The sequence below is a fragment of the Nymphalis io genome, chromosome 10 (genome assembly GCF_905147045.1).
Source record: "Nymphalis io chromosome 10, ilAglIoxx1.1, whole genome shotgun sequence".
NCBI classification, from domain to species: Eukaryota; Metazoa; Arthropoda; class Insecta; order Lepidoptera; family Nymphalidae; genus Nymphalis; species Nymphalis io.
In genome coordinates, this window is record NC_065897.1 from 6,478,314 (window position 1) to 6,497,989 (window position 19,676).

Here is a 19,676-nt window from a genome sequence, read left to right on the forward strand (position 1 = left end):
TATTTTTACAAATTTTACTTCCTTATTATTAATAGTACAAAATATAAGCAAACGCTGTTTTAGTTAAGAAATAAATAAAATGTATGCATACTTTTTAATGGAATCTTAGAAATTAATAGAAAAAACAAGATATTTTAAATAAAAATTGTATTAACTTTCCCAAAATGCATTTATAATACATGAAAATAAAAATGTAAAATCAGATTTTTTTTAATTTTAAAACCACTTAAACTTACACTTATTTCACTCTAGTGGCAATAATCATTTTTACTGGGTCCAGTGTTCAATATTTACAAATGTATATGTAATAATACTTCGTCTTTATTTTCAGTTCCCTTTAGCTTAATATAATTATTATCATTTAAAATTATTAATATGCAATAATTACATTTATATCTTTGGCATATAATTATGATGTTCATCATCTATTGCACGCTGAATTTTACCTAAAATATAAATTTGCTCAAACTAGTAATAATAAATATAAAATTTAAAACAAAACTGAAATAAAATATTAAATAATTAATAAATATTAATTTTCCTATTTATTTACTATTTTATGTTGTCTTTTAGAGCTATCATTAAAGGATTTTTAATTAAATAAACAACTTTTAAATGTATACATAAGGAAGTAATAAAAATCACATACACATCAATGATACCAAAACATAAGGTAATTTTGCAAATAATACCATTGAACTGAACACTTACCTAGCACAATGTTGTCAATGTAAACATACAATATTGTGCGTGGTCAGGCTGTGTACTCGGTGTTAATAGAGCTAAACCCGAAAAGACAAAATCTATGCAACATTATTACAATACATAAAACAGCAAATTGAGATAAAATTAAGACACAACCTGTGTAGGTTCCATATAAACATTTAAGAGATTTACTTAATTACTTTAATTCTATATCTAAAAATAATACACTTTATCGGAAAATAAAAAAAATAAAATTCTAAAAGGCAGTAAAATACTGAAATTATTATCAAGTCATTTTTAAGAAAGTAATAAAAAATCTTTATGAATTTTTGTCTGTGGTTATATAAACTTAAAGTACAAAATGAAATTAGGATTTAAGTATGGTAAAAAATGGCTTATTTCACTTTAAAATACAAAATTGGTTTAAAAAAAAAATATGAATCATTTTTTTATCGTATTTTGTGCAGTTACTTGCCATTGTATTCATTTTCAATCAGCGCATGCATTAAAAATGAGTAAATTATTTTATTGTCTTTGTATGACAAGAAAAAAAAATATCATCATTATTTTTACAATTTAAAGTTATTTATTTCGCGAATAGAAATACTGTGTACATTCTTAATAATTCGTCCAAGACGTCAAAAAGTCTAAATTGGCATAATGCTACTAAGCGTTTTTTTTAAATCATAAGGCAATTTTCATTTGACGTCTTTTTTCAAAAGTTTCAAATATCTTACAGGATTATTTTCGAGTAAATATACTATGGATATTAAAGATTTGACATAAACATTTTCAATAAAACGGAACCGCTTGGCACAATGATAATCTTAATGTTAAACGAAAAAAAAAACCTTTTTAATTGTGTCCTGTTTTTGCATTGCAAACTAAATAATTGCCAACACTATAAATTTTCTTTCGAGTGTAGGGCTTGACCGTTAGAAATAGGAACTATAGGGCACGGCCTGGTTAATATAGCCTGATACATCGCCCATATCGCCAGGGGTCGCATGTACGCTATAGAACGATGGTTCCCGTTCTCATACAGTGCCTCTGGAGTTTCAAATGATAATCCCATTTTTACTAAAGTGCTATGTAATCCGCCAGCCGTTACAAATGCTTGCTCGTGCATACCTGTAACAAGAGTCATATGTTTATGTTTCTAGACAGTTATTTTGTTCTATTTTCTTTCTTTTTTTTTACTTTTTATTTACAACCTTGATTGGTAATGACATAACCAATCTACTGACTATATATGACCGGCCAGTATCTGCGATCTTATATCTAACCACTAAATTAACGAAACAATCCATTATATATGTACATAGTATAAGTATATATAACAGTATGCATATATAATATACTTAAATTGTTCAGAAAATGATGAATGTAAGAAATTAGTTTTGTCTAAAAGCGAATCCCGTTAAATGTTTTGAGATAGAATTTGGAAACCGATAATTTGAGGTTATTAAGCACAAAGTTAACTATGGTTATAAAGTACAAAATGTTATAATTATGAATGAATTAATATATATAACAAATAGCAATGTTTAGTCGCTACACCATGACATAGGGCTTTATATAAAATGCAACATTTTGGTTTATGCACAGGGATGTGATGAAAAAAGATTTGACGATAAATTTTTATTGTTTTACTTTACCTTCATAAATCATGAGAGAAGCTAGTCCATATGTGACTCCAGTCCACACCTCCTCGCTCTGTATGGCAGTAGTGTCGATGTGACCTCGCGTTCCTCCCACGAAGCCGTTAACTGCACCCATTCGTCCATTCAGAAAACGGAGTACGTTATTCTCGTATATCGTATGCAAAGCTTTCTTAACGTTCGCTTCGGGGAATACTGGATCGGTCCAACCGGACGCCCGAAGGAACCTTAAAATTTAGATTAATGGAAATATACTTAATGACTAAAAATATATTATAATAAACGAACTATTACAAGTCTGACTGTCTAACTTTTTGAATTAAAGGTATATTTACCAATGTCCGGCAAGCTGATCGGCCATAACTACCTCAGAGTTACATGGCTTCGTATCGAATCTATAATAGGAACCGTTCCAAAGTTTTTTTTCATAGGAGGCGCGCGCCTGCTCCAGTAACTTCGAGAACTCTCTCTCGTCCTCCTCGAAGCCGAGTAGCCGAGCCATCGTCTGGACCACGCTCAACGCCGCTACCCACAACCCGCCGCAATAGGCGCTAGAAAAAAACGGTCATGTACAATTAAACATCAAGGCGTCGAACCGAGCACCACGAGTCCCGGACGTACCTCGGGCCGGTCATTACCCACGCGTCGTAGGTCTGGTCCGGAAAGCCGCCGTTCTCGATGAGGCCGTCGCCGTCCTCGTCCCACAGCGCCACGCGGCGCAGCAGCGCGGCGCAGGCGGGGTACATGTCGGCCAGGTAGCGGCGACTGTCCCACACGGCGGCCGGCGCCTCGCGCGGCTGCAGCGCCTCGCCGCGCTCGTCGGCGGGCTCGGAGCTGCGGTACAGCAGGTCGAGGATGTCGGCCACGCCGGCGGGCCGCTCGGGCGCGGGCCCGGGAGGCGCGGGGGGCGCGCGGGCGGGGGACGGCCGCTCCGAGTCGTCGGCCTGCCCCGTGGCGCGCGAGTACAGGTCGTCCTCGGTGCCGTCGCGCACGTCGTCGATGAAGGCCAGCGAGCGGCAGCGCTCGTCGCCGAAGGGCGCGCTGTAGGCCCGCAGCAGGCGGTGGTCGCGCATCACTTGCAAGATGAACTTGAGGTTCAGGTCGCGCCACTCGGACACGTCGTGGATGTTGTATGCGTTTATTTGCGTGAACGGTACGCCCTCTGCGAAACATACGTGTAGATTATTAATACGTATGTTAATACGGGTTAACCGTTATTTTATTTTTTCAGATCAGTACGTACCCGGATCGCCCAAATCGTGCGGGATGGAATCCTTAATTTTGATATTACAAGATTTGCCGTCGTATAACGACTGCCTTAGTTTCGTCGTTTCTACTGCTATCGAGTCGCGGAACATATATTGTAACACGACCTGTAACATAGGAATACAAAATTAAATTAAGTCTTATCAAATTTATAGTATTTCAACTTCACCCATATACATATAACATTATCTTATTGTATTATACTTGTAAATTAGGCCAGAGCTGTGCGAGTGCGAAAGATGCATAAAAATGAACATCATAAGTGTTATACATCCTGTATTCGTGTCCCTCTAAATAGCCGAATACACCAAATTCATGTCTGAAAATGTAAACAAGTAGTTACACCACACCACAATTTTAAAAGAATGATAAACATCCGAAATAAAACATTAATATACGATGTATTTCTATTAACTATTCCCAAGTACTTGCCGCGGGTCAGTCTCGGGAAACTCGTCGGGGACGTCAAACCAAATTGTTCCACCGTCTGCGACGAAGTAAAGCTCATTCATTAAGGCACTTTTTAACCAATCGGGTACATTACTGCAACGACAAAAAACATGTAATTTAATATAGTAGATGCCTAATAACTTATTTGATAACTTATTTGATTAACGTGAAAAAAATACGCGAACAGAGTATGGGGGTAAAGCTAGTTGTAAAATAAAATACCTGTTATTTAATATGGGATCTTGCCATTCCGCGAGTTGCTGTTCCCAATTTTTATAATTCCTAAGCGCGTATGCCGCTATACTAGCACCAGCTGTACCATCACAGCCAAAATATTTTGTATAATATCTGAAATTGAAAAAAAAACCACATAAAACCTTTTCCAAATTCTACAATAACATCAATTTCCAAAAGAAAAAAATACCTTTTATGAATTTTACAATCTTTTTTGTATTTTATGACTGGCATGTCCCATACAAGACAAAATTCGGTTGAGCCACATCCTCCTGGCTCTAAAGATATTGCGCTAGATAATCCTATGGAGTCATCTGTAAGGAAGTATTAGGAAAACTTCTTGAAACTAGATCATTAAATAATTAACATACATACATTCTGACAACTTATACAACAATAATAATTATTATTGCGTTCCTATCTGAAGGGAGAGTAAGTCAGTGTAACAACAGGGACAAGGGAACATGACTTCTTAGTTCCCAAGGTTGGTGGCGCGTTGGGAATCTAAAGAATGCTTAATATTTTTTACACCGCCAATGTGGGAGGTGGACACACTAACCAGGGAGCCCGTTTGCACGTCGCCTACCATAAATATAATATTATAATAATATCTTTAGGTAGGCTTACTTTTGTAAACCTTCTTCGTCTTCTCCTTATTTTCCTTTTTATTGTCAGTTTTCGGCGGAGTCGGCGTCTGACTCGGATCAGGTTCTAATTTTCCGTGTTTCTTTAAGCATTCCCACACATAGCCGGATGTTTTTGCAGAGTTCCAAAGGCAGTAGCCTTCATGGATTGTTTCGTTTTCTTGTTTCGTTTTAGCTATTGTGAACGTGCAAGGCTGGTCAACTATTCGCTGTTCCAAGGTCACTCCGCACGTATTTTCCTCGGAATATCTTTCCAAGTCCAATTTACCTACAGATATGTAGACTGATTAAATTCCCTAATCATATAATAAGTAAGTGTAAGCCCATTTTTAAATATATTTTTGATAAACAATAAAAGGTACAAAATACAATAGAAGTGTATGTGTAGTGTGTGTGATTATAAACGTGACTACATTCTCGTGAAGTAATAAGAAAATAATAAATTGAAATTAATTCGAACATCTTATTGTATCGATATACATATATTTAGCTTATAAGCTATGAACATCTTTAGAAGGTTGAACAATATGCATCGTTATTCATTACTTGTCTTTCTGCAATTTCCGTTTACGATATTCTTTTTACCACTTACAATTCATGTCTTTTTAGCTCCGTGATGAGATTTTCAGTTTTCTTTGATTTTTATAATTAATAATAAATACATTAAATAATGAATAAGATAAGATTTACCTCGGAATTACTAATTTCGTGTTGTACAGCGGTTATCGTAACGATATATTATGTAATACATACAATAGTATTGATATCAGCAATAATCCTAATCACGGGAAATTAATAATCGGCTGATATGGCACGTGTTCTTCGTATTAAAATAATATTAGCAAGTATTTTTTTTTTAAATTAAAAATAGATAAATTAAATTAAGTCTAATAATATAATATATATTTTTGTATTTATTAGTTTTTTTCTCTATTTTGTCTAGGTTATTATGTAGTGAAGACATAAAAATATTTTTTTCGAAAAAAAAAACGAATTCGAAATTGTAACTGAACGCTTTGAACAAAAACATAACATAAAATGATTATATCAATGAAATTGGGTCAAGACCACCTTTGAACTACGCTGGACCCAAGACAATCATCAAAATTGGTTCATAACCATAAAAGTTATGGCCGAACATACATTATATATAATTAAGGTCATATCATAACATATCTACGACATAATCAACCTATACGAAATTTCATAAGAACCCGTTCATTTGCCATGTGATTGAGCAACAGACACAAACATAAACTTTCGAATTAATACGAAGTAGGATTTAATAATAAGTATTTAATAAAAATAGCAATACAGAAATAATTTTTAAGATGCTTTTTTTGCCAACAAGATATCATTAACTCTGAATCACATACATTTATTTCTGCTGTGTAATGTTAACGTTATCCGATAATACTGAGAAAACTCATTTTATTTACATTGTTTGATAAGGTGCCAATAATAAAATTGACGGTATTTTTTGAAAAATTAAATGAAGTGAAAATTTTTAATTCTATTTATTCATTTTAGTAAAAAGATTTTTTTTTAATTTAACGATGCCACACAATGCACAAACATTCTATCCGGCTCTAAGGTTGGCTAGTAGAAAAATGCTCTAAGTATGTCATGCAATGAACTGTTAAATGTATAAATAAACACTAAATTGCACATGTAATTCCTGAAAATAAAATGTATATTAAGCTGCATATTTCTCGCATTAATAATTTCACAGTAGATCCGAATGAATCAAACAACCAAAACTTACCCTTACCCCTTTATAATATTAGTGTCATTAGTGGATAGAAAAAAAAAACAAGTATTATTACTGACCCGTTGCTTTCTTCTTTTTTGGTTCTGCTAGAACTTCGGTCCATGTGAACGTTATACTTACATCTCTTTGTTCATTACAAACATTTTTCGCTGAAAATACAAAAACAGCACACGGCAAACTACTGTCCTGAAAATAAAAATCAATTGAACTCATTATGTAATCATTTTATTGTAATCATAATACTTATAAGTAGAATAATCTTTATATATATAATACTTCTGTTTGAGTGCATTGAACTCCTAAATGGCGGGATCGAATTTGATGAATTTTTATGTGTAATTTTTAAGTGAGTACCTGAATGGTTTAGATTGTTCCTGGACTTTTTTTTAACATAACTTCATTTCATTTTAATTTAGCTAGTTGATAATAAAATTGGGTTTGCAATATTTTGCAACTATTTCCTTTTATAATTTGACTACTTAATACGCAATTATTAATTTACAATTTTAGTCAGTTAAATATACTTCAAAAGTGATATACTAAAACCTTGTAATTGTGAGGTATCACAGGCGATATTTGACGACAGACTAATTTAATTCCATATTTTGTAAGATCATAAGTGGTCCAAGCTCTTGGATATAAAGCTGTATATTCACAATCTGAGCCATTAATTTTCCATTCCCATGACTGAAGAACTTTCTTTGGTTTGCTATGTGGAAAAAAAAATAATGAATATTCTTAAATGATTAACAAATGTTATTGAGTTTCATGACTATTAAGTCAGTTATTGTCTTTAAGAAATTAGTATACCTATATATTTGCATAAAAATTTACAGTACATATTCACATTCTTTCCAAATAACTTTTTCAGTATAAGTTGTAATACACACAATATTAAATTTAGTTATATAAATTACAAACATTAAAGCACATTCAATAATATGTAGCAATTCATTACTTCATTCATTACTAAATAAAGCAAAGCAGAATTCTTTATTCAGTATACTTTTTTATAACAAATAAGTCATCAACTTGACGGTATAGTTTTATGTAGCCCGCCTGAGCAGGTACCACCAGTTAAACATCACATAAATGACACAAATGAAAAAAAAATGTTTAAAACGTTGTTTTTTCTGCACCCATAACCTAACAATCATTAACTTCTATCATGATTAAAATTAAAATAAACACAGCAATTTAATTTTCACATCTATAATTTAAGGTTAGGTTAGGATATCTTCAAAATCTTTATATAATATTTTGAGTCATGGCTGAATTACATAACAAGAGCATAGTTTTAATTTGTTTAGCAAACTGATATTGATCTCTTAGCAAAACTTCAAATCTTACTTTCCATTGATGTATTTGGTCAAATAATTATTGAATATTCCATATTAAATCATTCTTGACCCAAAAGCAATAAAAATTAAATAGTCCAGGAATATTTGTTGCAACTAGTTATAAGACTAATAACTAAATGTAATAAATTGTTTCTGGAAATAAATTGATGATAAAAAATTCAATAAATTTATATCATTAGATCCAAAAGAAAGCTACCTCTCTCTCATAATATTTTACTGTGCCCTGAAGAGTTCATAATAATCTCATTATCACAAGCTAACGGCTTAAAATATATACATTGTTATTTGGAATATGCGGAAAACATAACCCTAACATACTGAAGATTATGGAATACAATAAATTATTGAGTATATAATTGATTATGGTCAAAGAAATTTCCATTTGTGTGGCTACAAACTGATACAAACACCCAGTTTTATAAATGTCTATATTTTATTAATAATTTAAAAGGAAAAAAAGTTCTAAGCAGTTACTATAATAAAATTAAGATTATTTAAATGATTACAGTTATTAGTAAATACAAAAATATGATATTAAATACTATACTCACTTGTAGGTAGATAAAACTGACTGAAATATGGTCTCTTTCTTGGCATTCCTAATATTTACAATGAATTGACATTCTGGTACTGTGACATATTCGTAAATACCAGGGTAAAGTTGGAACCGGCAGAATTCCCCTTTAAATCCTCTGCCAATGGTACCACCGCCAATGCCTCCAATTGGACAACCTATTTTTTTTTTTAGAGTTGTAATATATTTTTATTAAGGTTATGAATACTTATTTTAAATATTATATAAAATGTTTACATACCATACATTCTTTGTGCAGAAATCATATGAATATAATCCATTATTGGTCGTCTTTTTTGCATCTTTCGTGTTAAGTAGTATTTAAGATACCTAAAATTGATAAATAAAGTTATTATAATATGAAGTCATCACTGTATCAAATAAATTTCAAATTATGTACCTTGTTGTTAAAGGCATCATTTCAAAAATTTGTTTAGGTCTTGGTATTACAAGTTGCTTGCTTTTAAGGGGAAATTCATGGTTTAATGCAAATTTAAGGCCATACTTTGGAGGTTCATCCATAGTGTCATTAGATACAATTTCTTTGTCCATTATTATAAAAAAGACTTAGAGCATAGTTTGAAGTATATTGGTACCCGGTTACTGTAGATCACTATAAGATTAAAAATCGTATAAGATATAGATTAATGTACACAAAGTATAACATAAAAAAAGCTAGCTATTCAAATATTTAATAGAAAAGAGATTACCTATTCAATATTCTAAATAAATGATTTTAATATAAGCGAGCCCAGCCGATTCACTGAACAGAAATTACAAATATTTCACAACTGAAAAATGACATAAATGGACAGTCAACATAACTTCAAAGATTATAGATTAAGGCTGAACTCTGAAGTGAAAAGGAGATCTGATTAACTGAGAAGTGAGAACGACTGTCTAAAAATTAGGAGTGAATTTGTCGAATGTTGACAGCGTCACCACAGACTGATATATCTACCAAAGAGTACCTACACAACTACTACAGCTGTAATTACAGAGCACTTTTAATCAGAGAATGTTTGTGTAGAAAGCCGTTTACAACTAGTTCACTACCTAAGTTGAAGTTGCTTAAGTACTCTGTGGTTGTCATCTTGCGAACTTATAGTATCCTAGACAGAGAAACCACTAGACCAAGGGGCCGTGAAGCAGCGATTGAGACAGAGATAGTCTGTCAATGTGTGCGTATAATGTTGCCATAGTAACTGCATTCCCTGTTTTGGGGGATAAATAATTTTCAGCATTTAATTAAAACAAAATGAGGTTATTAAATTTTATTTATTTATTAATCCTTTATTGCACACACTTTACAGACATTTAGTAACATATAATAGCAAGTAGAACATATAGTATGCAAAGGCGGCCTTATCAGTTATAGTGATCTCTTCCAGACATTTTACTTTTTAATATTTATTATACATTTTTTTAATAACATATTTTTTTGTTTTCCCACCTAAAAACCATTGCATTGTTTGTTTTCGTTATCAATCCTTCAGCATCTTTATATGGCACTGGATTAGTATTTTTCTCAGATGAAATCTAAAACACTCGATTAAATTATTAATAAAGAATGGTTGCCACATATGTAATAATATTATAAGTTCAAGAAGAATGTTAAATAATGTTGTCATTAGGAAATTATAAATAGGAGAAAGAAAAAATAAAATGACATATTTATATATAACGAAGCACTTTAGGCTATTATTGGACTCTGTACTTATTAGTTTACATTGTCGACGAGTCGATATTATTTATCGAAAATCGGGACATTTTTTTTAGCTGACGCTGGTCGCACTTACATGATAAATAATTATAGGTTATGAATGATAAGAACTGGTAAATCCTATTATCTTCAGAATTTTAATGCGATATAAGGTTCTGTTATGCTATGGCATAAATAATAATCACTGAGAACCTATATTTAGGGACAAAACCGTCGTACTTGCGCGTAAAAACACACGCCGGCTATTTTCTTCTTGCTATCGCTTTAACGTGAAATAATATGACACTACACTATTGTATAACGTTCGATATGATATAAGGATTGTTTCTCTGTCTTTTCACTGGATTACAATCGTTTTAAAATAAGCAAAAATGTAACAATGAACGCACCAACTGTCAAGTTTGTTTCGCTACTACTCAGTAGTCGATCTTGATAAAACTGGTTACGCGATAAGGGACAATACATTTGATAATTTTAGCTCTGTGTGAACCATTTGTAACGTAATTTCCGTTATCTGCCGACGTAAAGTATAGGGCAGGCGTAGATAGAGAAATCAAATGCCATCTCGTTAAAAATAGGATAGAACTAAATAATTTTTGTTCTATCCTATTTTTAACTAATAATTAATAATGCTTTCATTTAATGTAAATTTTCACTTAAAAATATTTTATGAATATACAGATGTGTAACGCTGAAATAATTGTTACATATTGTTATTTTAACAGATGGATGACTTAAAATACTGACTTTATTCTATATTATACTATCATCGAATGGTAAAAAAAATTGCAGCTGTACTTACAGGCTGTAGGAGTAGGTACGGTAAAATTTTAATAAAGACCGATATTACTATTACTTATTAAAATAGCAGAAATACTTCTAATATTATTTAATTAAATTGTCAATGCTTATTCCTAACGCTTATAAAGATTATCCTTTAAAGAAAGTGAGATTTGATAGCCTTGATGTGCTGAAGATAGTATATTGTTATTTGAACAGTTCCTGCCTTGAATGATACATTAATAAGGTCCTTAAATTCCATTAAAATTTGAACTGGACTGAAACCACAAGTGATTTATCCATAATATTTATTATTATTTTTATAAAAAAAGACTAAAAACGTTCGTATCTGTATCTACTTAATGTATAGTCTGTAATTCTGTATGTACTTTGTAGTCTGTACTGCTTCTACACTTTACATCTTAGTTCTTACCAACTTAATGACATCTGTGGTTTTTTTGTTTATGTGTTGACTGTTGACTTCTTGAGTTATTTTTCTCATCAAATCAATGATTTTTTCTATATAATTAATTATTGTGTATAATAAATGATAGCATATATTTATATATCATTTACGGATAAATAGTTTAACAGATACATTCTTAATTTATATTTCACATGATTTTCTGATATTTTGTATGATTCGTTTAATTAACATGCAGTATAGTATAATAATTAATATAACATAATATGTAACTAGTCTATAAAATATCGTATTACTAAATTTTATGAATAACTCGTAAATATGGATATCCCAGTACAAATAGCTATTCGACTTAAGCCTCCAAGTATAGCTGATTCTCTACAGTGCATATTCAGTAATCCAGTAACACAAATCGTCATTACTGAAAGTGGTCAGACATTTCACGTAAATCGAGCACTGCCAGGAGATTGCACGCAAGCTCACCTCTTCAATTCGTTTATGATACCTCAAATTAACTGCTTCTTAGATGGATGTGATACTTCAGTGGTCGTTTTCGGTCAGGCAAAATCTGGAAAAACTTACACTCTGTTTGGGCCAGGTATGAACAAACAAATATTATTTTTCCTTTTCTGGTATGTATCTAATATACTTTTACAATGTCAGATATTTGATAGTAGTAGGTTTTCAAAATTCAGGTTTATTTCTTAAGGAATTAAATGTTTTTATAACTAATTGAAATCTGAATTAAACTTACTGTTTCCATTTTGATCACATCTTAAGCCTTTGTTATTTTGCAAAATCAGGTTACACCATTTGTTGCATAAATGGGTTATAATAATTATAAACATCTTTTAGACTTAAAAGCCATTTTAACATTTTTTAAAAATATAATTTATTTTTTAGGTTTTGAATGTATACATAGTGAATGTGATCAAGGAATAGTGCCACGGTTTTTGACTGAAATTTTTCATAGGCTTGGACAAATGCCTGAAAGAGAGTATATTTTACATATAACCTGGATGCAAGTAGTCAACAATAATATATTTGATGTATTGGGTGCTGGCTTGGTAAAGTGTTCTAATGTCGAAGAAGCTTTTCAGTACCTTCAGTTAGGATGGAGACAAAGATGTCATGGAAACAATCATACAGTTTTTACTGTGAGTATGGAACAGAAGTGGGTGGGTACTAATGGTGTTCTCAACCATAGAATGTCTACTGCTAGTTTTTGTGATCTAGCAGCTTATCCGGAACCAGGGATCATTGCTTTAGAAAACATAATCAAAGAGTTAGTAGCAGGAAATCCACCTAAACAAATAAACTATGATAGATGTATTCTAACTGCCATGCTAAGAGACTCATTTGGTGGTAGAGCATTCACATGGGTCATAGGATGTATAAGTACAGAGCCAGATGATTACCAAGATACTTTAAAGATACTCAATTTGAGCTTGTGTTGTCGAGGCATTAAGAATTATGTTACTGTAAATTTATTTGCTGACAATAATACCCCTGTATATACAGAGAAAACTCCCACAGACAATACATTCAATCTACAATTTGCTACAACACAATGGATAAAATTGGTATCAAATGCAGAAGGTCTTTTTAATAAAATATTACAATCAAAGTCTTTGTCTGAAGCCGATATGAATCAAGTGAGCGAATGGTTGTTTTTAAAAGCTGAATGTGATGAGTGCTTAAACAATGACATGACAGCAGATAATAAGGAAAGTGGCACAAAACAGGGCTTACCTAGAATAGCTGAGGATACTGAACCAAGTGAACCGAGTGAATCAGATGTTGAATCTGACTCTGAAGATAGTGATTCTGAAATACTTTTTCAAGACAAACTAGAAAAATTAATGGAATATTTTAGAGAGAAAAATGACCAATTGTTTGCAGATAGATGCGAAGAGTATTTGAATCACATTGATTCAGATGATATAACAATATCAGAAACAAGTGGATCACAATCATTACCAATAATGACATCTCAGTCAAATTCCGGTAGAAGAAGAACTATTCAGCCTGGGGAGAGTTTATCTGGTGCTCAATTAGAATTATTAAGAAAGGTAGCAGCAAAGGCCATATCACCTGAATCTCAGAAAATAATAATAGAGTCTCACAAAAAAGATATAGATCCAGAGCCTAAATTAATAGAAAGAGAATTATTAAAGATGATTGACTCACCAAAGACAAATGAAATATGTAAAAAGTATAAAATAACTAAAGAAAAATACACACAAAAGCAAATCTTAGCAAGAAAGTTATCAAAAGAAATAAGTAGCAGTCAAACTCAGTTAAAAGAATTAATAAATATATGTATAGCAAAACAGCGATTAATTGACGACCTCTCAAGAGGAATATCGTATAACTCACGAAGTAAATTGTATTCTGAAAAAAATGAGTCGAATTTTGTAGATCAAGATACATTAAAAGAAATTAAAAGACATGAAATTAATTTGAAAACATACAAGAAACAGATAGATCAAATCAAGCGACAAATAAAAAAGGATGAAAAACGGAAAAACACATTAGACGTAGAACTTCTCAAAGACAAATTAAAATTAGACGAACTTTCAGAGTCATCTCTTGATGTAAAAGATAAAAAATCTCATTCCATAAAACATTTCACTCATAGAATAACTCAGCTGGATAGTATCTTAAAAGAAAAAACGAATGATTTAGCCAAATTAGAATTGTCGAAAGAAAAAGAACTTATGTTAAGAAAAGAAATAAAAAATTTGCGCAAAACTAGAGAATGCTTACATGAGCAGCGCTGCAGTTTAGGACACAAAAGGAAGATGTATAAATCACTGTCAGACTCTGAGGTTTGTACAAGTTGTTAAATAAATGAAATTTATTATGATTATTGTAATAATATATGTAATGGACACATAAATTAATGCAAAAAGAGAATATACTAGAATAATTAATTATTATTATTTTTATTGTTATATTATTTTCCTAATATTATAAATTGTAAATATTTGTATGCTTGGATGTTTTTTACTAAATCACACAATAACATACGTAGGATAGCTAAACACAATACATCACACGGGCGACGCCTCGTTCGTAAGCTAGTTGTATATTAATCTGAAAATAATTATATAAGACTTGAAACCGTACCCTTGAGTATCACGCGCACAGCTCTCTTCCAACAGTAATTGCACTTATAACTGAAAAGATAGAAGACTTTAAATTATATTATTTAATGTCGCTACGATTAATTATTTTCGTGTTTCAGGAACGTAAGCTGCTCGAGTGTGAAGAGGCCATAGAAGCAATCGACACCGCAATTGAATATAAAAACAATTTGATATGCGGTAAATCTCCATCGGCCTCTCTATCCGACTCTCAAGACAATAAGGACAACAGAAGTAGAGGGGAGCAAATGTTAATGGCGCGACTGGACAAATTGTCACATGACGAAATGAAAACTTTATTATATAGATATTTTCAAAAGGTTTGCTTTTTTTATTCAAGTAATGTTAACTATAATGTTCCCTTAATTAATTAATACACATAAAATCTTAAATAATTGTGTATTTATTTAAGTTCCATAATTTACCATTCATCTTTAAGTCGACATAGAATGTCCAAAACGTAGCGTGGCACACGCAACTATGTCGCGTCTACGATCACTTGAATGACGTAACACTTACACTGACACTTAAGCGCGCGCACGCGCTGTTTTGTAAATCCATATAAATAAAAAACGAGCGACTGCAGCGCTACATCCGCGCTGCGGCCGCGCTGACGTCGATCGACTAGTGAACATACAACACTAAATCTCAAGGAATTTTTCATTCATCATATTGCTCGATCATGACGCATGTACGCTAGCCGCACAGACGCGTACAAAGTCTGTCGCTGCGGTCTGTGCGGCTCGCTGACGTGACCCGTCCGCAGGTGGTGGACCTGCGCGGCGCGTGCGCGGCGCTGGAGGCGGGCGCGTGCGCGGCGGCGGAGGAGGCGGGCGTGTGGCGCGCGCGCGCCGTGCAGGCGTGGCGACACGCGCAGCGCGCGCGCCCGCCCGCGCACCACCGGTACGCGCACGCACTATCTCGCATGAGTGTTAACAGTAGTCTCGAGAGAAACTAGCCAACTGCGCAGGATATATTAAAGCGCAGAAGTGTTTGCGCGAAGACAAATGCACATTTTTTCTATACTCATAATCCGATGGATACACGACCAGATAGAGTTCGGGCGCATGGTTTTAACAAATTTCCCGACACTAGGGAATGAAAACACTGTCTACTCCGAAACTCCGGGTTGCTACTGAGGATTTTTCAACAAGACATTCCAATAGTATCCTTATCGGCTCGATTCGAGGACCCATTAATTACGAGGGATTAACCCAGGACCTAGGGTCTAGTCTGCGGGTTCATAAGCTGGTTTTGACATTGACCAACGAGACCACTATTCACTGAACTGATAAAATGTTATGATATTCATTTTTTCCCTTTCCATCTTTTAGATGTTTGGACGGTGGTAACGCAGAGCGTGCTCTTTCTTTTGGCATGACTACGGATACGGAAACGTCGGACGATGCCTTGCGATTGGTCGATCGAGTGAGACAACTCGCCAGATACCCTCCGGTGAGTTTCTAACATGTTTATTAATTATTGAAAAACATTCTTATATATAAAAAAACCCCAAGATACACAGACGAACGAAAGTAACTCTAGCAACTGTCACCAAACACTCGGCAATTCTATAGTATAAGTGGTTATAGTGATACCATAAAATTTTTTTTGCAAATTCAACCTTACGCGGATGGCTTAATATTGTTTTCACGAAGCAGTGTACAAAAAGCAATAAAATTTTACAACCGAAATGAGCCGGTAGGACAAGGCATGGAGTGGAGACGAATATTATTTATACTGTTTATTTTTATACGACATTGAATTAGTTTTTAAGAGTTTGTTAAATTGTCTTCTAAACACGTATTTATACTTTTATCATAACATGTGTACAAATCAATGAAACAAATATTTACTGGTAAAATTATTTATTTAATTTTTTGGTTCAAAAAATATCAGTATTTAGTTTGAGGTGATTGGGTAGCGAGCTACCAGCCCAGGAAACTCAAATTTTTCAAGTTTCAGGGTGTAACTACAACGGACCACTCTTAAAACTTTAAAAATATAATTATTTTTAAACTGACATGGCAAAGGCAGGAACCACATTAATTTACTTGGAATAAATTTAGTTTATTGTAGAGTTGTTTTTTTGAATTCGATTTTAGGTTTTCTGTTGTTTTCTCTGCGATATAATGTAAACGAACATCTATAAACATTTCTATAATAGCTTTTAAACGACTAATTTTTAAAATTTCTAAATTAAAAACTATAATATTATATAAAATGTATTAAATATTTGTCAAAAACTTTTAAATATTTAATTAAAAAATTAGACAAAAAAAAACGACTAAGAACAGGGCCATTTTTATTGTAATACTAAAATAAAAGGTGGCTGTTATGCATAGTTCTTACACTGACAATGCGGTCATTGAAATTTGCCGTATTGTACTCGGACCGATGAGTGAAATTTTGAGTCAAATTAAATCAAAATCGCATATTCCGTTGTATATGAAGTTATAAAAACAACAACAACAAATCAATAAACACTTTTACTTTCGAAAATACGATATCCCATCCTTTTTTAACTTTTTTTTTTCTTGTCGTAATATTTTTACAATTTCTTAACACTTCAGCATTTTTAACGAGCGTGCAGTAACGCGGGCGAAGCGAGTAATTTAAATGAGCGCACAATTTTGAGTTGTTATGCGGACGATTTTGAGACGCTGAGTGTGTATCTCGGGTCTTTTAAATATCAATGTTGAAAAATGCAAATGACCGTTATCTACGTTTTCAGTTCGTTTGTTTTTAGCTAAAAATACAGCTTCATTTCCAATGTTTGCAGGCTCCTGTAATACCCAGCCAAAACTTGAGACAGCTGATGCCAGCAACCAATCTTCCGGTAGCAAAGGTCACAAAGGAGAAGAACAAGTTGGTGATAGTGCAGCAGAACAAAAAGAACTGATATTGGGAAAACTTTTTATTTTTACCGCTCAATATAATTTTAATACTCGCTATTTATTTATTAATTCGGTCTTTATTCCGATTTGCTTTAATCAATTTTTTGAAAGTTTAAGGTTATAAAGGTGAAATTAATTAAATACTTGAAAATACCGCCTATCCATTTAACAATTGCGTGTACATGGGAATAAATTTCATACTATAATAAAACAGTTAAATATTATTTTCACATGTGACTGACATTACAAACACTTAAACGGCATTATTTATAATATTTATATTTCGGTCATCAATGGTGTGACATTCGAAAGAAACTAATTAACTCCGTTTCACAATAACCAGCATTAGATATTTATAGGTAAAACTGTGAAAAATTGTGATATTTCGAGTTTTATATTTTAGAAAACTACATAATATTCTCTTTTAAATGTAAATGGCGGCGTATGATTTCGTAGGCGTCACACTTCTAATGCGGGCGATGTAATTTTGTTATTAGTATATCTAAGTGACTTTATTATTAAATGAAGCTTAAAATATAGCCTACATAGAAATAAGAAAGTGACATAGTCTCCAGTAGTTTTTCGTGACACGCGCGCTCACTTAGTCTCTATTTTATCATACTATGACAGTAATAATAATTGGTATCGATAGTGCAAATGGTGCTAATTTACATCTTGACAATATTAATACAATTTATACATTTTGCCTCTGGTTGAATTTCATAGTCAAATTAAATATAAAGTTCATTTCAATTAACACTTTGACTGCATAGTTAATTTACATAAAATAATCTCGATACAATATTTGACGAATATACATTTTCGAGTAACGGTCGCCCGATGCCACTGCACCCGGAATCGGGTTCACGCACTATTGGATAGGGTTTGTCAACATTATTTACTATACAGTTTTATTATGTTATTTAAAAGAAACATTCCAAACATTGTAACGACATTGTCCTTTGTTTCATTATTTTATTCGCAATACTGGACTCAATAAATTGATATTTCCGTATCCGTAACAGCCTGTGAATGTCCCACTGCTGGGCTAAAGGCCTCCTCTCCTCTTTTTGAGGAGAAGGTTTGGAGCTTATTCCACCACGCTGCTCCAATGCGTGTTGGTAGAATTCACATGTGGCAGAATTTCAGTGAAATTAGACACATGCAGGTTTCCTCACGATGTTTTCCTTCACCGTAAAGCACGAGATGAATTATAATCACAAATTAAGCACATGAAAATTCAGTGGTGCTTGCCCGGGTTTGAACCCACGATCATCGGTTAAGATTCACGCGTTCTTACCACAGGGCCATCTCGGCTTCTATTGATATTTATGTTTCGTTTATTTAATAACATTCGTAAAAACAAATAACGGTATACTTATTTTTTTTTAAATAAAGTATCTATGAATAATGTAATTGCAATTAAATAAATAATTTAGTAAATATTGTAAAAAAACAATTATGGTTTAATTATTTGCATCGACTAGAATATAATTAGTTATTTCTATTTATTGTGTTAATATACGTAACGCCTAATTTTTTCCAGTTTTGTAAATAAAAAACTAGAAATTTATCGCTTTTTGAGCGAGAGCTCGCGGTCGCGTAATGTCATCTATAGTCGTGAGGCATACGGACGAAATACGTTTCGACTACAAATTCGAGTAGATGGCAGTGAAAGTGTTTATCGATGATGTTTGACTCGAGCAAAACACAAATAAATGTAATATTTGTTTTGCAGTTTTGTAATTTTATTTGTTACTTATAATAACGCACCTTTTGAATGTCCTGTGAAACGTTTAAATTGTTAAAATGTTAAATAAAAGTACTTAAAATACGTATTTAGGAAATCTCGTGACTTGTAATGAAATATTTCGAGGTGGTTTTGTATAAATATCAATAATTTTCTTGTAAATTTGTGCACATAAGAATTTAGTTCTAGATCATGTTTAATATTTTACTACATAGTTTTTTGCATGTTACATAGTAAAGTTAGTTAAACTTTCTAGAATTAAGACTAGGTGATAATTTTATGATAAT

At 32.6% G+C, this 19,676-nt stretch overlaps 2 protein-coding genes and 1 long non-coding RNA gene across 5 annotated transcripts; 1 reads left to right on the forward strand and 2 right to left on the reverse strand.

Moving 5' to 3' along the window:
• Nucleotides 1-156: 156 nt before the first annotated feature.
• LOC126771070 (non-lysosomal glucosylceramidase) lies at nt 157-9,619 on the reverse strand. Of its 3 annotated transcripts, XR_007669511.1 has the most exons (17): nt 9,377-9,619; nt 9,067-9,279; nt 8,908-8,996; nt 8,644-8,824; nt 7,278-7,440; nt 6,791-6,917; nt 4,944-5,228; nt 4,507-4,630; nt 4,305-4,430; nt 4,065-4,175; nt 3,837-3,951; nt 3,610-3,739; nt 2,988-3,528; nt 2,702-2,917; nt 2,364-2,593; nt 712-1,836; nt 157-446 (listed from the first exon to the last, which is right to left on the reverse strand). XR_007669511.1 is itself a non-coding variant. In XM_050490760.1 (16 exons), exons 2-16 carry the CDS (start codon nt 9,216-9,218, stop codon nt 1,607-1,609), a joined length of 2,820 nt encoding a protein of 939 aa, XP_050346717.1. In that variant the 5' UTR covers nt 9,219-9,279; nt 9,377-9,619; the 3' UTR covers nt 456-1,606. The 3 variants fall into 3 exon arrangements, 2 of the variants coding, with proteins under 2 accessions (XP_050346717.1, XP_050346718.1); XM_050490760.1 differs by lacking the exon at nt 157-446 and having other exon boundaries at nt 456-1,836; XM_050490761.1 differs by lacking the exons at nt 157-446; nt 9,067-9,279 and having other exon boundaries at nt 456-1,836.
• Nucleotides 9,620-10,137: 518 nt separating this feature from the next.
• LOC126771430 (uncharacterized) lies at nt 10,138-10,844 on the reverse strand. The gene is made up of 2 exons (XR_007669533.1): nt 10,466-10,844; nt 10,138-10,205 (listed from the first exon to the last, which is right to left on the reverse strand). It is a non-coding gene; the product is annotated as an uncharacterized LOC126771430 (long non-coding RNA).
• Nucleotides 10,845-11,765: 921 nt separating this feature from the next.
• LOC126771500 (kinesin-like protein costa) lies at nt 11,766-19,586 on the forward strand. Its single transcript, XM_050491399.1, has 6 exons — nt 11,766-12,191; nt 12,497-14,424; nt 14,844-15,062; nt 15,509-15,645; nt 16,077-16,197; nt 17,525-19,586. The coding sequence occupies exons 1-6, from the start codon at nt 11,915-11,917 to the stop codon at nt 17,642-17,644; spliced, it is 2,802 nt and encodes a 933-aa protein (XP_050347356.1). The 5' UTR covers nt 11,766-11,914; the 3' UTR covers nt 17,645-19,586.
• Nucleotides 19,587-19,676: the final 90 nt, after the last annotated feature.

What these genes read in the sequence shown, in the direction of transcription:
- LOC126771070 (XM_050490760.1), bottom strand. Translation starts at nt 9,218, where the DNA reads ATGGACAAAGAAATTGTATCTAATGACACTATGGATGAACCTCCAAAG. An exon ending in TGGGTAATGACCGGCCCGAG is followed by an intron (nt 2,918 to 2,987) that starts GTACGTCCGGGA and finishes GTTTTTTTCTAG; the next exon opens with CGCCTATTGCGGCGGGTTGT. An exon ending in TTCTCTCATGATTTATGAAG is followed by an intron (nt 1,837 to 2,363) that starts GTAAAGTAAAAC and finishes CTCTTGTTACAG; the next exon opens with GTATGCACGAGCAAGCATTT.
- LOC126771500 (XM_050491399.1), top strand. Translation starts at nt 11,915, where the DNA reads ATGGATATCCCAGTACAAATAGCTATTCGACTTAAGCCTCCAAGTATA. An exon ending in TTACACTCTGTTTGGGCCAG is followed by an intron (nt 12,192 to 12,496) that starts GTATGAACAAAC and finishes TTTATTTTTTAG; the next exon opens with GTTTTGAATGTATACATAGT. An exon ending in CGCCCGCCCGCGCACCACCG is followed by an intron (nt 15,646 to 16,076) that starts GTACGCGCACGC and finishes TCCATCTTTTAG; the next exon opens with ATGTTTGGACGGTGGTAACG.